We start from the raw sequence: 17,364 nt of genomic DNA on the forward strand, positions 1-17,364 counted from the left end.
ACAATAAACATAAATAAATAGATATCCTGAGCAGCAATCAGCCTCACCTGTTTTCCTAATTTCATTCTCACTTTGTGTAATATACTGAAAATAACAAACACAGGTTTGTGTAAGTGACACAATATAGAATATAATTTAGAAAATTTAGCAAAAGTCACACATGTACAGATGTGCACACACACATCTTGTCTTATCACACAAAAGAAATGGACTCCTGCAACATGCAGCTTTTGATAGATTTAGCAGTGAATCAAACTGTGAGACAGATGCTGATGCATTCAGCCCATCAGATACTCACTGTCACGATCCTGGGTCAGTGACTCAGTGTTTTGTACTTTTACTTTTGATTTTATCATGGATTATGACTGTTTGTGTTTTGGTTTCTGTCCTAGTTTTTCTAGCTCCTGTTAATTCCGGTTCTTTTGGATTCTTCAGGGCCAAGAAAGACACGGCTCAAAAGTCGTCCTTTTACTTTAAAAAATGATCTTTATTTTACATATCTGGATATGGAGACCTTAACACATGAACACACAAGCTCAGGTCTGAAGCACAAACGGAAGCCTAGTTATTTATATACTTGCTCTATGTCACACCACACTTTAAGTTTCGATCAAACAGTCTAGTTGGTTTCACTTCCGAGCTGCAAAAGCACGCTTCTAGATAAGATAAGATAAGATAAAACTTTATTAATCCCTCGGGTGGGTTCCTCTGGGAAATTCGGTTTCCAAAAAAGCACAGCACCGACAAAAGTTACAGAGTTACAGAATATTATATATATATATACATACATATATATAAATACAAAGACATATATACACTGTTCCAAAAAATAGTAATGTCAAATTATTTTACTGTGTATTTTACAGTTGAGTACTGTTTTTCTAGAATATCATTACATTTACATAAGTAGACTGTGATCTGACATGTCAAATGTAAAATAACATGACATCACTGTAAATGTAATAAAACACAATTTACTTGTTTTTTAAATATATTTTTTGTACATATGCATATTTAGATTGTAAAAATACATCCAGAAATGTATCATAATTTCACAAATATTTGTCTGTAATGTGAGAGAATGATCTGTTAAAGTCAAATGTAATACTATGGAAAAATATATAAAATGATCGTAAATTAATGAGAACAATCAATAATTATAGGAGTATTTGAATTATAATTGTGCTGAAAATTTCATGTCACCTAGGTCTGATTCAATAATTCAGAGGTAACAAGTGAAAATATAATTAATAGGAATAAAAACTAAAAAAAAAACATATTGTGGCGTGTTGGGGGAACAGCTAGTTCTCTCCCATCATGCCTTGGGACATGTGCTGCTTAGATGTTCTTGTTTTATTGTTTATGGTTACGTTACTTTTAACTGTTATCTTGAATGTTGTGTTTACGCCGTGGTGCAGAGTCACTGACAGTTGTTGTTTTGTAGAGAGAGTGCTGTACCATGAGTGAACTCTGTTGTGCTGTTGTTGAACCTTGAGGCACATTGTAGCGCTGGCGAGTGTTTTAATAAAGAGCTCTCCCTACCAGCTTGGGGTTGAATAATAAGCTCAATCTCTCTGAGTTTCTTTGTTCAGATTCTTCTACATGCTACAATGTAAAACATTTCATGGCCATGCTGTGCTAATTATACATTTTGTAAAAGAAATGTAGAATTAGGAATTGCAATTAATATAAATAACATGACGCTAAGCATCGGCCAATGAATGTGAACTAACAACAACCAGGTCGCGGGTATGGCTGCAACCGTAGGAAAAAACCCTAATATGAAGGTATTTTACTGCATTTTACAGTAATGTTCTGTTCTTCTAGAATATCATTAAAGTTACATAAATAGACTTTGACTTCACATTTCAAATGTAAATTAACGTTAAATCACTGTAATGTAATGAAACATAATTTTCATGATTATTAAATGTATCTGTCTGTACATATGCATATTTAGATTGTTAAAATACATTCACAAATGTATCATGATTTCACAAATATCTGTCCGTTATTTGAAAGATTGAACTGTTGAATTCAAATGTAATGCTATGGAAAAGTATATAACATGATCCCTATAAGCTTGTGTTACATCACATAAGTATTGTTATCATTGCTAGTTAGGGCGATCGTGGCTTAAGAGTTGGCAGTTCGCCTTGTGATCAGAAGGTTGCCGGTTCGAGCCCCGGCTTGGATGCTCTCCGTGGTCAAGACTCTTCACCTACTGGCGAGGGCCGATGGTGCGATATGGCAGCCTCGCCTCTGTCCCAGGGCATGCAATCCATTATTATTTAAATTAACTGTATATTTCTGTACACCTACGTATTATGATTCGTATTGCCACATTCAGTGACCTTGTTTATAGTTAATTTCATTGTTTGATCACATTAACATGTTCCTAATTTAATGTTTAGAGGCACTTGAAAAAGGCAAGACCCCATGTAAAATTAGCGCAACTAATTGTATTTTCATTACTGGAAATAACCGTATTTTTATGAGGGAGTTATTTCCGGTTATTTTACGGTCGTATTTTGGCGCCCCAGCTGCCGGAATATTACCGTTGTTTTAGGATGTTTTTTTAACAGTGTAGATAAAATATACAAAGGGGATAAGTAGGATAAATAGGAATAAAAATAAAAATAAAAATACAAGTGAATTGCACATTTCAAGTATGGAGTCTATTGCACTGTTGACTATTAACAAAAAGTATTGCACAAAAGGTAATTGCACAGTGAAGTGAAGAGGCACTACAGCTTACTTGTTCCCCCCTCCTTTGTCCTCCTGTCTCCCCTCCCTCTCCCCTCCAGAGAGGAGTTAAACAGTCTGATGGCGTGTGGGACAAAGGAGTTTTTAAGTCTGTTGGTTCTTGTCTTTGGGAGAAGCAACCTGTCACTGAACAGACTCTTCTGGTTGTTTATGGCCGTGTGCAGAGGATGCCCAGCATTATCCATAATCATAACCATTATCCTTTTAGTGTCCTTTTCTCTGCCACTGACACCAGAGTGTCCAGCTTCATGCCGACCACAGAGCCAGCCTTCCTGATCAGTTTCTCAAACAGTCTAATTGGTTTCACTTCCGAGCTGCAAAAGCATGCAGTTTCCTGTCAGCACTTTTTGGCACAGAGTGTACCCAGAGTTAGGCCTTTGAAGCAATATAATCAGCATATAAACATTTAAGATGATAAATTTAAACCTCAACACCTCCCAGCCCATTGTTTATTCAGTGGGCTGGTTTCACTCATTATGCAAATGTACTGTTTATAAGAATGGGGAAACCTGCAGTCAGCTGAGACTGAAGAAGTCACTTGGATGCAGTGGCGGTCCTAGCCTGTTTGGTGCCCTGGGCGAACACCCCCTCTGGTGCCCCCCCACCCCGTCCCCTGTACTCTCTACCCCACCCCACACCCACACATAAAATATATTTAGGATTGTACATTAACATATTTTACTGTAAAAACTGTTATTGGAACAAATCAACAACTGACAATGACTAATTAACCTCTGGGGTGGACGGACGCGCCGGCGCATGAAAATCACATGACCAATTTAAGACAACACAGCTATAAGATGCAGCGACTCAGAGTTTCCATTTCAACTTGGGTCGAAACTGCGGACTTCAAACTATACACCAGTTTTTGAATTGTGTCGATGGGCCACGTAAAACCACAGTTAAGATAAAAAATACAATTTTTTTTTCTGAACAAAACAGTGGGAAGAACGGTAAAAATGGTGTTTTGAAAATGTCACGACTGGGGCAGTAGTCGTGTGAAGTGTGGAGAAGGAGGACTCGAATGCAGCACTTACTTGAGAAGCAGGGAGGTTTATTACAGAAGACAAAACACAAAGTGGGGATGGCAAAACAGAACTCAGGATAACCTAAACTGGGAAAACTAAACTATAGAATGGCAAACCTGAAACACAAGAGGAGAACTGCAGGGAGAGCACATAGTGGAGACACACAGAGGTTCACGGAGCAACGCAGAAACACAGGGTAACATAGAGGATGAACACAGACGACGCGACGAGGAACAGAGGCAGACACACACTATAAATACACAGAGACACACTGGGAAATCACACACAGGTGGGAGACACAGCTGGGCCTGATTAACCTGACGAGACAGGGGAACACTAACACCAGGGACCAACAGGGGGAGCACAAACCCAGAAACCCAGCATCCAAAACACAAACCATCCCAAAACAGCCCATAAATAATAATAACAATAGCATTAATAAATACACTAAACACAAAATCACTGAGTAAGGACTCAGGACCATGACAGAAAAAAGAAAAAGAAATAACACCCCTTCCCTATTGGTGTTAGAGTTTACCATGTTAGCCAATCAAAAAAATGATATAGCAACATGTGTCACTTGTTGTTTAGGCAGAAGGGGAAGTTTTTAGGAGTGACACCCGCGAAAGAAAGCGAGAGAGAGCGAGTTTTCATATGTGAGACATTAGTGACGTTTAGCATGTTTGGAGGCTATAGTTAGTGTGTTGTGTGGTTATTTTTTTTGTATTGTGTGTCAGTGAGACTGCTGAATTTCATATTTGCCCCAAAAAAGCCATAAAAGGCAGATTCCAGTGTAAACGCTGTTCCCACATGGAAAACTGGGCGGATGCACCTCCTGCTGTCAGACCTGCAGGGTTTAGGCCTGTGTTGTTCTCCTCTGTCTTATACTGAACACAAACTATTTTTTTGGACTGGCACAAATAATTTGTGTGCCTTCTTATTTGATGCAGCACACCTGATTGTTCTGTAAATAGTTTTAAATGGTTATATAAAAAACACCTGAGGACATGGCTGCATTTTTAGGTAAATAGTACCATATAACTTTGTTGTTTGCAAAATTTGTGCATAATTTTAGAAGTGTACAATTTCTATTTGCATTTCAAGTTATGAAAATGATTTGTTAAACACGTTTGTGGGTTTTACAGTAAAAAATATAACCTTTTTCTACTCGGATTTTGAATTTTTTTCTCTGAATTTAGATTCATTGTGCTAATATAGTATGCCAAAATCAAATTTCAGATATTTGAGGTTGTGCTGAAAATAATGATACCAAACAAGGCAAGATAAACATATTTTAAAGGTGAAATATAGAGGTAAAATCAAAAGTAGTCAAAAATGGCCAATTATACCCTGGACCCCAGAGGGTTAATATTGTGCTGAACATAGTAAGCTACATCAGTTTCTACGGTTTACTATCATAGCCAAGTGGCTAACAAACAAACAAAGTTTAGTCTGTTACTGTTACTATTTTTAGAATTTCTTCTTGGACCAACTGTAACGCACATAATTTCCTTAGGGATTAATAAAGTATTCTGATTCTGATTGTTTCAGGATGACCTGCCATTATCCAATGACACATCTGCTTACTTGTATCTTTTGCTCGTTTCCCCTCCTTTTTTTTTCTTGTTTTTCTAAACTGAAGACCTGATGGCTTTAAACTTGTCTTGTCCACCTTCCATTGGTTTTAATTTTGCACCCATCCCCCAACCCGAGGATCACCACAACATAACCTAACCCAGGATTCAAATCATGAATACATAATGGGCTTGGATTTACAACATTATGAATGAAATGTGCTCTATTTGGAAGCAGCTGGCCCCCTCCCCTTTTGACGGGTTGTGTGTGAGACTTTAAATCATCAAAATGTAAATTTGAAATTGTTATTGATCCCTTTACCCCGAGTCCTAAAGTGTATATTTGTTTTCTTACTCTTCTTATATTTATTGTTTATTTATTTATCTCGTCTCTCTATCTACTGAACTGTATGTAGCGGAGATGACAATAGAGTTTACTTTGACTTCACCACAGCAGCGAGCAGGCGCACCGAGGGCTCTCGCGCTCACTTTATAGAGTGATGCTATTTGTTGACTTCAGCTTGGCTTTCATCATGGTGAGCCCAGTTCAGCTGGCTGTAAAGCTTCATAACCTGGGTTTGTCGACACAGCTGTGCCACTGGATCAGAGACGTTCTCTTCAACAGGCTGGTGGTGAGAATGGGGAGCTGGACATCTTCCACACGGATCCTGAACACGGCCACGCCACAGGGCTGTGTGCTCAACTTGGCATTATGTGATCAGTGAGATGCTGGGGTATAAGTTGAACAGCCACAAGGAGCAATACCCTCAATGGAGAACGAGAAAGGTGCAACAAGGAGGTACCTAAGAAGTATAGCAAGCTGTCCATACCTGAGGCCTTGTAAACTGCCAAGCAATGACTCACAGCCTTGGCCAGAAGCTTGAGGAGGTACACCAGAGAGATAGAATGCAGGAGAATAAACCAGCGGTTCTCCACAGAACCAGCCAAGGTGTACTCTCAGTGGCAGGTGAACAATATGAATTCAATTCAATTCAATTTTATTGATATAGCGCCAAATCACAACAAATGTCGCCTCAAGGCGCTTCATAGATACAGAGAAAAGCCCAACAATCATATGACCCCCTATGAGCAAGCACTTTGGCGACAGTGGGAAGGAAAAACTCCCTTTTAACAGGAAGAAACCTCCGGCAGGACCAGGCTCAGGGAGGGGCGGGGCCATCTGCTGTGATTGGTTGGGGTGAGAGAAGGAAGACAGGATAAAGACATGCTGTGGAAGAGAGACAGAGATTAATAACAGATACGATTCAATACAGAGAGGTCTGTTAACACATAGTGAGTGAGAAAGGTGACTGGAAAGGAAAAACTCAATGCATCATGGGAATCCCCCGGCAGCCTACATCTATTGCAGCATAACTAAGGGAGGATTCAGGGTCACCTGGTCCAGCCCTAACTATTTGCTTTAGCAAAAAGGAAAGTTTTAAGCCTAATCTTAAAAGTAGAGATAGTGTCTGTCTCCCGAATCCAAACTGGAAGCTGGTTTGGTATGAGAACAGCACCACTGAGGCTGGAGACAGAGCAATACTGGAAGAGCATATGGAAGAAGAACGCAACCCATAACGGCAATGCCCAGTGGCTAGTGGATCTGAGGGCAGCCCACAGCGACCTCCCTGAACAGGGTCCAGTAACCATCACAGTGGCAGACATCCAAGAAAGGGTCTCCAGTATGAGGAGTTGGACAGCACCAGGCCTCAACATGGTTCACGCCTGCTGGCTGAAGAAGCTGACTGCACTCCACGAGCGTCTGGCAGCGCAAATGAACCAGCTGCTAGTTGATGAGAGACACCCAGAATGGCTAACCGAAGGCCAGACAGTCCTGATCCTCAAGGACCCCCAGAAGGGACCAGTCCCCTCCAACTACCGACCAATAACCTGCCTCAGCACCACGTGGAAGCTCCTGTCAGGCATCATAGTGGCTAAGATGAACAGGCACATGGGTCAATACATGAGCGGGGCACAGAAAGGGATGGCAAGAATACCAGAGGCGCAAAAAACCTGTCTACCTACTGGTAAACAGAGCAGTCAGTCGGGACTGCAAGTCTAGGCTGACCAACCTGTGGACTGCCTGGATTGATTACAAGAAGGCCTATGACTCAATGCCCCACACATGGATCCAGGAATGGAACTATACAAATCAACAGGACCCTGAGAGCCTTCATCAGGAACTCAATGGGGATGTGGTGGACAACACTAGAGGCCAACTTCAAGCCCATAGCACAAGTTACCATCAAGTCTGGGATCTACCAAGGAGATGCTCTGTCCCCACTGCTGTTCTGCATAGGCCTGAACCCCCTCAGTGAGATCATTGACAAGACTGGCAACGGATACCGACTACGGAACGGAGCAGTTGTCAGCCACCTCCTGTACATGGATGACATCAAGCTGTGTGCCAAGAGTGAACGAGACATCGATTCACTGATCCACACCACCAGGATATACAGCAATGACATCGGAATGTCATTCGGAGTGGAGAAATGTAGTTGGATGATAACAAAGAGAGGGAAGGTAGTCAGAACTGAGGGGATCGAACTACCAGAAGGCAACATTGCAGACATAGAGGACAGTTACAAGTACCTGGAGATCCCACAGACAAACGGAAACCATAAAAAGGCCGCTAGGAAAGCTGCAACCACCAAGTACCTGCAGAGGGTCAGGCAAGTCCTGAGGAGTCAGCTGAACGGTAAGAACAAGACCCAGGCTATCAACACCTATGCCCTGCCCGTGATCAGGTACCCTGCTGGGATAATAAGCTGGCCAAAGGAGGAGATAGAAGCCACTGACATCAAGACCAGGAAGTTCCTTGCCATGCATGTGTAACGCTTCCAGCTCTTCATAAATCACAGATGCTCAGAAAGGTTGACTTTTCACGGTTTATTCTGCAGAAGACATAGAAAACACTTAACATGTGTCTTCTGGTGGTACCCGCAATTGTAGCTCCCTCACAGTGCAAACGCGCCTTGTGTTGACAGACTTACAATCTACTTCTTAATAAAGAAAAGATGGAAAATAATAATTTCTTCAATTTTACAGTCTGTCACATTGAACTTGTATACAAAAAGACATCTTATAACCCATAAAAATACATTTCAAAATCGTATAAAACAAAATAACAGGATAACAGAAGTATCACCGGCTAAACATTTCCCTCTATTAGACAAATTAACAGAAGTGCATTACATTTTCACTTGCTTGTGCTTTACAGACAAAATGACTGTTAACAAGCTCACATACCTGCAGAAGACATAGAAAACACTTAACAGGTGTCTTCTGATGGTACCAGCAATTGTAGCTCCTACAATGTAAAACAACATCACAAAAAGCACAGAAAAACAGTAAGTCCAAACACATTTCCTGCTATGCGCAGCAACCACTAGGGGGCCGACAAGAGCTTACTGCCAAAGAGCATAAATACTGTTATACTGTTTAACAGCAACAAGCCTTTGTTTCAGTTACACAGTAACATTCTAACATCAATATAATAATAATAATAATAACTTTATTTATAAAGCGCTTTCAAACAAAGTGCTGTACAACTATTTGAAACTAAAAAGAAGATAAAATTCAATGGCATGTGTTGTTTTTCATGGACTAGTTCAACATTTCTTCACACAGTCACAGTTGATGCAAACCGCTTTCTCAATAATACGAAAGATTTTTGAAGCAATAATGATGCTTTCCCCAGTAACCAACTCAATTACACATTTTAATTCATTCTCCAAAATACTGTCTCCTTTTTGTGCTCTCTCTCACATGGACATTTTCCATGCAAATCCAAACAAATGTGTTCCTTGCTGGCCTCCTGCCGCACCCTGTCGATTACCAGACATTCGACCTAGTTTTTATAAAAAAAAATTTGTTTAGTTTTTGTGATTCTTGCTGTGGTTGTGGCTCAGGAAATCTAGTGATTGGAGCATTTGGTTGTCCAATGCCTGGCCGCTCCAGCCTGCATGCCAAAGTAACCTTGGACAAGATACTGAATCCTGAATTGTTTCAAGTGCATTCATTGCTCGGTCTAGTTTTATTTTCTTGATTGTCTTATGATTCTGTATTCTGTGGTGTTTGCATTTAGTTTCCTGTTTTTCTTAGTGTCCATAGGTCTTGTTATCTCCTTACTGATACAATTTCCTTGTTTTTTATTACATTCCTTTACTTCTGAGTTTCTGAGATAGTTATGTTTGTATTCTGTTCACTCAGTCTTCTTTATTTTAAACTCAGTCGAATATGCATGCAGTGTATTTGTCATCTGTTACTTCCTGTTTTAATTTGGTGGTCTGGAGTCTCTTGTGATTTGTATTTAGATCTACTTCCTAGAGGCTTGACCTTTGAATTTCCCACAATAAAAAAAAAAAGTGTAAAATCTGAGTGCCTGATATTGAGATTGGGGCCCTTCCACTCCCTGGCTGGATCATCTCTGTCTCATCAGCAGCAGTATCCAGTGAGATCAATAAGTATTTGATCACCCTGTGATTTTGCAAGTTCTCTTACTTAGAAATCATGGAGGGGTCTACAGTTTTCAGCATAGGTGCATTTCCACTGTGAGAGACAGAATCTAAAAAGAAAAATCCAGAAATCACATTGTATGATTTTTGAACAATTTATTTGTGAATTACTGTGTCAAATAAGTATTTGATCACTTGAGTCAAAAAATAATAATATTTAGTACAGAAGCCTTTGTTAACAATTACCGAGGTCAAACGGTTCCTGTAGTTCTTCACCAGGTTTGCACACACTGCAGGAGGGATTTTGGCCCACTCATCCATACAGATCTTCTCTAGATCTGTCAGGTTTCGGGGCATTTCAGCTCCCTCCAAAGATTTTTTATTTGATTTAGGTCTGGAGACTGGCTTGGCCACTCCTGAACCTTGATATGCTTCTTACGGAGCCACTCCTTGGTTTTCCTGGCTGTGTGCTTTGGGTCATTGTCATGTTGGAAGACCCAGTCACAACCCATCTTTAATGCACTGACTGAGGGAAGGAAGTTTTTGCCCAATATGTCACAATACATGGCCCTGTTCATCCTCTCCTTAATACAGTGCAGTCGTCCTGCCCCCTGTGCAGAAAAACACCCCCAGAGCTTGATGCTTCCAGCCCCATGCTTCACTGTAGGTATGGTATTATTGGGATGATACTCATCATGCTTCTTCCTCCAAACACGGCAAATGGAGTTAAGACCAAAATGTTCTACTTTGGTCTCATCTGACCACAGGACCTTCTCCCATGGACCATCCAGAGGGTCCCTGGCAAACTTCAGACGGGCCTGGACATGGGCTGACTTAAGCAGGGGAACCTTCCATGCGATGCAAGATTGCAAGATGATGCAAGACCATGACGTCTTAGTGTATTACTGATAGTAGCCTTGGAAACGATGGTCCCAGCTCTCTCCACGGCATTGACCAGCTCCTCCCTTGTAGTTCTGGGCTGATTCTTCAATATTCTTGGCATCATTGAAACCCCATGAGGAGAGATCTCCGCGGGGCCCCAGTCCGAGGGACATTGACAGTCATCATTAGCCTCTTCCATTTCCTGAAAATTGCTCCAAAAGTTGTTCTTTTTTCACCAAGCTGGGTGGCAATTGCCCCGTAGCCCTTTCCACTCACTGTATATGGACCATCCAGTCTCTGCCAGATGATCTATCTCTCAAAGCAGTAACCAGGTTTATAGTTTATGAGTGCTAGTAAGAGCATTTCTCCTTGTGTTTCCGAGTGTGCTTCCATCCTCTAGTCTCAAGAAGTGGTTTCCTATCCACTGGGATACTCACCTCAACAATTCACCTGCATGCTTATCCTTTGATGGCTCCCTCCTCTATGGATTCACAGAGCTGTGGACCTTCTCGCCCCCTGCTTCCCCACTTAAAGGTCACAACCTCACCTCATCTGAAACCTGAGCCATTTCCAGCCACTCCCTTGCTCCTCTCATTGCCTCATAAGCCCTACTGAGTGAATATTTTAAGAACTCCAAGGTACATCACAGTAAATGTCTTTCTGAAAGTGCTATGAATCATTTTAAGGATATAATTCCTCCACTGTTATCTTCCTCAATGCCTTGTGCCAACACAGTGTAGAGCAGCTTCCTGAACACTACTCCCACAGATGTTGATTATCTTGTAAATGTTAGGATGCCTGGGTTGTTGACCCAGGGTTTTGAGTTGATATATTATTTAACATTTCTATTCTTTGGTTTCTTTGTTAGAGTTATGTCTTATGGTTTGTCTCTGTGTAATCCTTAGTTGCTGTCTCCCCTGTCTGCTATATCCCCGTGTCCAGTCAGTGTCTGTGTCTGCCCTGGTCCCACGTCTCTGTTCCCTCTGTTGCAGTGCGTGCGTGTGAGTCTGTGTCTTTACTTCAGTCTGTGTTATGTTTCCTGTTTTATTTTGAAGGTCCTTGTCTGATGTTAATGTATCTGGTTTCGCTTCCCCTTGTCTCGTTAGGCCTGATTTGCCCCAGCTGTGTTTCCTTCCTGTTACCCATTCCCTGATTGCTCCCTCTGTGTATTTAAGCCCTGTGTTTCTCTGTGTCCGTGTCGTGATCTACCCTCATTCATGCTGTGTGTTCTGTCTGTCTGCCTGCCTGTGTAAGTTTATTTTGTATTTTTGGGTTTTTGTTACGTTGCCATCCAGCAATAAAGCTGTGTTTGGAAATACACTTTTGCCTCCAAGCGTCTGCACTATGGGTCCTCCTTACCACCACTCCTGCCTGCACACAGCCCTAACCTGACAGAGGATCGCGACTAGAACATGGACCCCGCAGACTCTTTTTTCAGTTCAACAGCGAGATGATGCGGATGGTGAGTCTGCTCGACTGCATTGCCCAGTCACAGGATTTACGGACTATGGCAGTCAGGCTAAGTGCAGTAGATGCCATCATTCGTCATAACCCTCAGCTTTCTCAGTTTGCTAAGGACACTAAGTTGGATGGCACCATTACTGCCTGGAGAAAGCAAGTCCAGGCTGGTGAGCTTGCTCTCTCACTCACTACATCTTCCCCACCGCTGCCCCAGGACAACACACACTCTCCACCTGTCTCAACACTGCCACGGACTTCCTCTCCCTCCCCACACCAGCCGGGTCCTCATTGGCCTAGCTTTTTCATGGCGGCTATGTTTTCGGAGGATGAGGAGGAGGTCTCCTTTTCTCCACCGGTTTCTGTTTCCTCATCCCGAAGGAAACGGTGTTCAGGCCGCCACCACTCCAGAACTGTTGAGCAAACTCCTCTCGGGGGAGACGGTGACTGTTTATTGCATGCTCCATTTGAGCATTCTGACTCTGGACATTCTGACATCACACCCACTGTGAGTAACATTGTGTTTCACTCTGAGGATTCTGTTTCGCCTGAGCCAGCTAATACAGAGACTGTTAGCCAAGTTGCTTCTTTGGATTGTTTAGTTTTCCAGTCATCTGTTCTGCACCCTGGTCCTGCTGGAGGGTCGGAGGGGCCCGTCCGGCCTTCATCTGTTGGTCCCGCTGGGGGTTCTGGAGAACAGCACCAGCCTTTGTTTAACTCTGCTGGAGGGTCGGAGGGGCCCGTCCGGCCTTCATCTGTTGGTCCCGCTGGGGGTTCTGGAGAACCGCACCAGCCTTTGTTTAACTCTGCTGGAGGGTCCGAGGGGCCCGTCCAGCCTCCTGCCTCCGCGGGAGGGTCCGAGGGACCCGTCCAGCAACCTGTTCCCGCTGGAGGGTCCGAGGGGCCCGTCCAGCCACCTGCCTCCGCTGGAGGGTCCGAGGGACCGCTTCAGCCGCCTGTTCCCGCTGGAGGGTCCGAGGGGCCCATCCAACAACCTGCCTCCGCTGGAGGGTCCGAGGGGCCCATCCAGCAACCTGTTCCCGCTGGAGGGTCCGAGGGGCCCGTCCAGCGACCTGCCTCGCTGGCAGCGCCACCACCTGCGGCTACCATGCCGTCGCCTGCAGCGCCACCACCTGCGGCGCCCCCACCTGCGGCTCCCATGCCGTCGCCTGCAGCGCCACCACCTGCGGCTCCCACGCCGTCGCCTGCAGCGCCACCACCTTCGGCTCCCACGCCGTCGCCTGCAGCGCCACCACCTGCGGCTCCCAAGCCGTTGCCTGCAGCGCTACCACCTGCGGCTCCCACGCCGTCGCCTGCAGCGCCACCACCTGCGGCGCCACCACCTGCGGCGCCACCACCTGCGGCGCCACCACCTGCGGCTCCCACGCCGTCGCCTGCAGCGCCACCACCTGCGGCGCCACCACCTGCGGCGCCATCACCTGCGGCTCCCACGCCGTCGCCTGCAGCGCCACCACCTGCAGCGCCACCACCTGTGGCTCCCACGCCGTCGCCTACAGCGCCACCACCTGCGGCTCCCACGCCGTCGCCTGCAGCGCCACCACCTGCGGCTCCCACGCCGTTGTCTGCAGCGCCACCACCTGCGGCTCCCACGCCGTCGCCTGCAGCGCCACCACCTGCGGCTCCCACGCCGTCGCCTGCAGCGCCACCCTCGTCTGGTCCAGCCTCCGAGTCTTCGCCCTCGTCTGGTCCAGCCTCCGAGTCTTCACCCTCGTCTGGTCCATCCTCCGAGTCTTCGGCTTCTGCGTCGCCTGGTCCAGCTTCAGCTACAGCTTCTGCTTCGCCGGGTCCAGCTTCAGCTACAGCAGCAGCCTCTGCTTCAGCCTCTGCGTCGCCTGGTCCAGCCTCCGTGTCTTCGCCTTCAGCGTCGCCTGGTCCTGCCTCACTCCGTCTAGCTTCGTCTGCACCTGAGGTCTCCATGCCGTCTGGTCCTGTTCGTCCTGTCCGGCCTGCTCATCCTGTCCGGCCTGCCCGTCCTGCACGTCCTGTCCGGCAACTTTCCAGGCCGATGACTGGACGTCATTGCCATCATGGACAGCCCCCTGAACTACGTCGCCGCCGGTGCCTCCCGCCCGGCTGGGTTAATTGGTTAATTTTGGTGAACAACCAGTGTGAGCCCTGTGTGAAAAGACGGCATAGTTCGCTAGTCTCTTTAATGGTAACGAAGTCTCACATGGAATGAACACCTAACCCAACATAAGGATGACAGAAGTAACCCACAGCAAATGATGTTTAACCAAAAATAACCAAGTCAGTTTCTATTAATGTTATGGACTAGCAACATGATTTTTTCCCACAACATTTACATTCATTACCTCTGTGGGAATCCTTCATCACTCTGAAGATTACTCACAATTCTTTGCCCTTCATAGTCAATGCAGGGTGACATTTGCAATAGCAGGTGATGCCATTGTCCCATTTAGCAGGATTTAACTTCAAACCTTTTTAACTACACTGCTTCGCCAACTGGATGTAACTAATCAATTAGGTATGAGCCTCCTATTGGACAAATACTGAATGGTGATTATCTTTCAGTTGGCAACAAGTTGCCCAAATGATGCAATGAGTTGCTTCTCATTTCTTAAGCAACCATGTTGAAAGACACATCTCGTGGTCGTGGAAAAGATGATAGTGTGTTTAAAAAGGGTCAAACCATTGCCATGCATCAAGCAGAGAAAGCAGCTAGTAGATAGTGGGGACCCAGCATCTTAGAGGTAGGACTGTGGCCAGAAAAAAATGTAATTTGCGAGGGAGCATAAAGATTGGATTCTGGAGCACTGGAAGAAGGTCATGTGGTCTGAGTCCAGATTTACCCTCTTCCAGAGTGATGGCGCATCAGGGTAAGAAGAGGGGCAGGTGAAGTGATGCACCCACCATGCTTGGTGCCTACTGTACAAGCCTGTGGGGGCAGTGCTGTAGGATTGCTGCAGTTGGTCAGGTCAAGGTTCAGCAATAGTATGTGCTCCAAGAATGAGGTCAGCTGACTACCTGACTATACTGAATGACCAGGTTATCCCATCAATGGATTTTTTCTTCCCTGATGGCACAAGCATATTCCAAGATGACAATGCCAGGATTCATCGAGCTCAAATTGTGAAAGAGTTGTTCTTCCAGCATGAGAAATCATTGTCACACATGGATTAGCCACCACAGAGTCCAAACCTAAACCCCATTGAGAATCTTTGGCTGTGCTGGAGAAGGCTTTGTGCAGCAATCAGACTCAGGTTGTTGGTAAAAAGTGCAAAACTGGATGGAAATAAATCTTGTGACACTGCAGAAACTTATTGAAACAATGCCACAGCGAATGAGCGAGTAATCAAAGATAAAGGTCCAATGAAGTATTAGAGTGTGTGACCTTTTGTTTGGGTGGAGACCTTTTGTTTGGCCAGGCAGTGCATGTTATAAAAGCAAAGACTATCAATAATTCAGAACACAAACACTGCATCGCCGACCCAGGACCCTGACAGAGGCCATGTTTCCATATTGCACATGTACTGTAGTGATGGAAGTGAAATGAATGAAGAAATACATAAAGGCAACACGTGAACAAGAGGAGCTTCATAGAGCTCATCTTAAAAAAGCAAATGTGTTTGCCATAAGATCACATTCAGGTCACAATTGTGATTGGAAAAGCTGTCAGACAGGACAGGCTTTAAAAAAGAAGACGCCTCTTGGATGAAAGTGGAAACTCCAGAAACCTTTTGCATGAAGGTGTAGCTGCTGTACAGCGGCATGTTATGTTTTTCAGTATTTATCCTATTTTGTTTTGGCACTCTCTTGTCCTGTGTCAGTGTGTACAGTTTGGCTTCCCCTGTCCCGTTAGCCTCAATTAGTCCCAGCTGTGTTTCACATCCTCTCCGTAGCCTACGTGTATTTAAGTCCTCTGTCGTCCTCTGCTTGTTGTTCTGTTGGCCTCTGTGTTTCCCTGTATTCCATATTTTTGAGTCTCCAGTTCTCTCCTGAGCTTTTGTGTCTTTGAGTGTTTTTGCCACAGCAATAAAGCTGCCTCTTTCAGTTCATCCTTTTGTATCTGTGCCCTGTAATTTGGATCCTCACTCTACCTGCTGCACAGCCGGACCTGAAAAGTTCTTCACGCAGTCAGAGTTGAAGTAACACTTCTGTCTAAATACTGTGAGTGTTTGAAACTCTGTTTTCCTCGTGAACTGGCTTCAGTACACATTTTGACCCACTTTCTCAAATCTTTCTCCTTTGCGTGCTTTGACCAGAGACACGTGCACAGATAATCCATGCAAATGTGGAAATTTTCTATACAAATGTGTTCCTGCTGCACTCCTGCTGCACCCTGTTTTTCTTTTTTTAAATAATCGTTTTATCACTACAAACATCAAGCAGCTAAAACATCCACCTGTTGCCACCCCATTTAAAACCACTGTAAACACTGGTGTGTTGAACACCCACAGCTGTTGCTGCATGTTTGTCTGTGTCGTCCACTTGGTCTCCGTCTTCTTTGTTCCCTCTTTAAGACGCTGTTAATGAACAGGGGAGTGTCACTTTCTCTCTGAGCTGATCAGGTCTGTGCTCTTCATTTAAATCCAGACGTGATCACATTTTCAAACTGTAGCTCCTAAACTTTGGAACAGCTCTTCACGACATCTGAATCATTACAAAAAAAAGTTGCAATAATTTGTATCGTGTTTTAAGAAAAAAGAAAGTTCTTACCAATTGCTAAACTGATTTAACCAATCAACAAATATGAGATGTGAGCCCCTCCCAGCTGTCACTAGGTCAGCTGATCCAGGCTTAAATAACTTTTAATGTAAAGTAGTTTTATTTCCTTATTCATTTACATCTGAGATAGAAGACACTCTGCATTTTGGGTTTTTTGCACTTTGCATGTACATCACAGTTGTTACTGAAACAGAGTAAATCCAGCAGCTCTGTGTTTGATCCTCCATAAGCTCTTCACTGTAATCCAGATCTCCTAACATGATGCTCTGCTCCGGACTCAGCAGCACACTGTGTGAGTACAACACACTGATAATCCTTTATTTCTACATGAAATCAGCTGCACATGTTCAGTCTAATCCTTTTCTAGCTTTCCACTGTGCTGTACTGTGACATGCTTTTCTTTCTGCTTTATTGGATCAGTTAATCTAACATCCTAAATACATGTTTGCATCACCTCAGCAGGACAGTTAGGCTTCACAGAGTCCTGAGAGG

At 44.3% G+C, this 17,364-nt stretch overlaps 2 protein-coding genes across 2 annotated transcripts in view; both read left to right on the top strand.

Annotated features, from left to right (window-relative positions):
• The window catches only part of LOC146493984 (uncharacterized), a 139,015-nt gene that overhangs the window by 14,090 nt on the left and 107,561 nt on the right, over positions 1-17,364 (top strand). The window lies entirely within an intron of this gene.
• Positions 16,073-17,364, top strand: part of LOC146493985 (galactose-specific lectin nattectin-like) — a 47,190-nt gene continuing 45,898 nt past the window's right edge. Inside the window, exons 1-2 of the mRNA XM_085146660.1 lie at positions 16,073-16,314; positions 17,103-17,164. Of these exons, the coding sequence (XP_085002786.1) occupies positions 17,131-17,164 (34 nt within the window). The 5' untranslated portion in view covers positions 16,073-16,314; positions 17,103-17,130. The remainder of the gene's footprint in view (positions 16,315-17,102; positions 17,165-17,364) is intronic.

Source organism: Neolamprologus multifasciatus, chromosome 20 (assembly GCF_963576455.1).
Source record: "Neolamprologus multifasciatus chromosome 20, fNeoMul1.2, whole genome shotgun sequence".
Taxonomy (NCBI): domain Eukaryota; kingdom Metazoa; phylum Chordata; class Actinopteri; order Cichliformes; family Cichlidae; genus Neolamprologus; species Neolamprologus multifasciatus.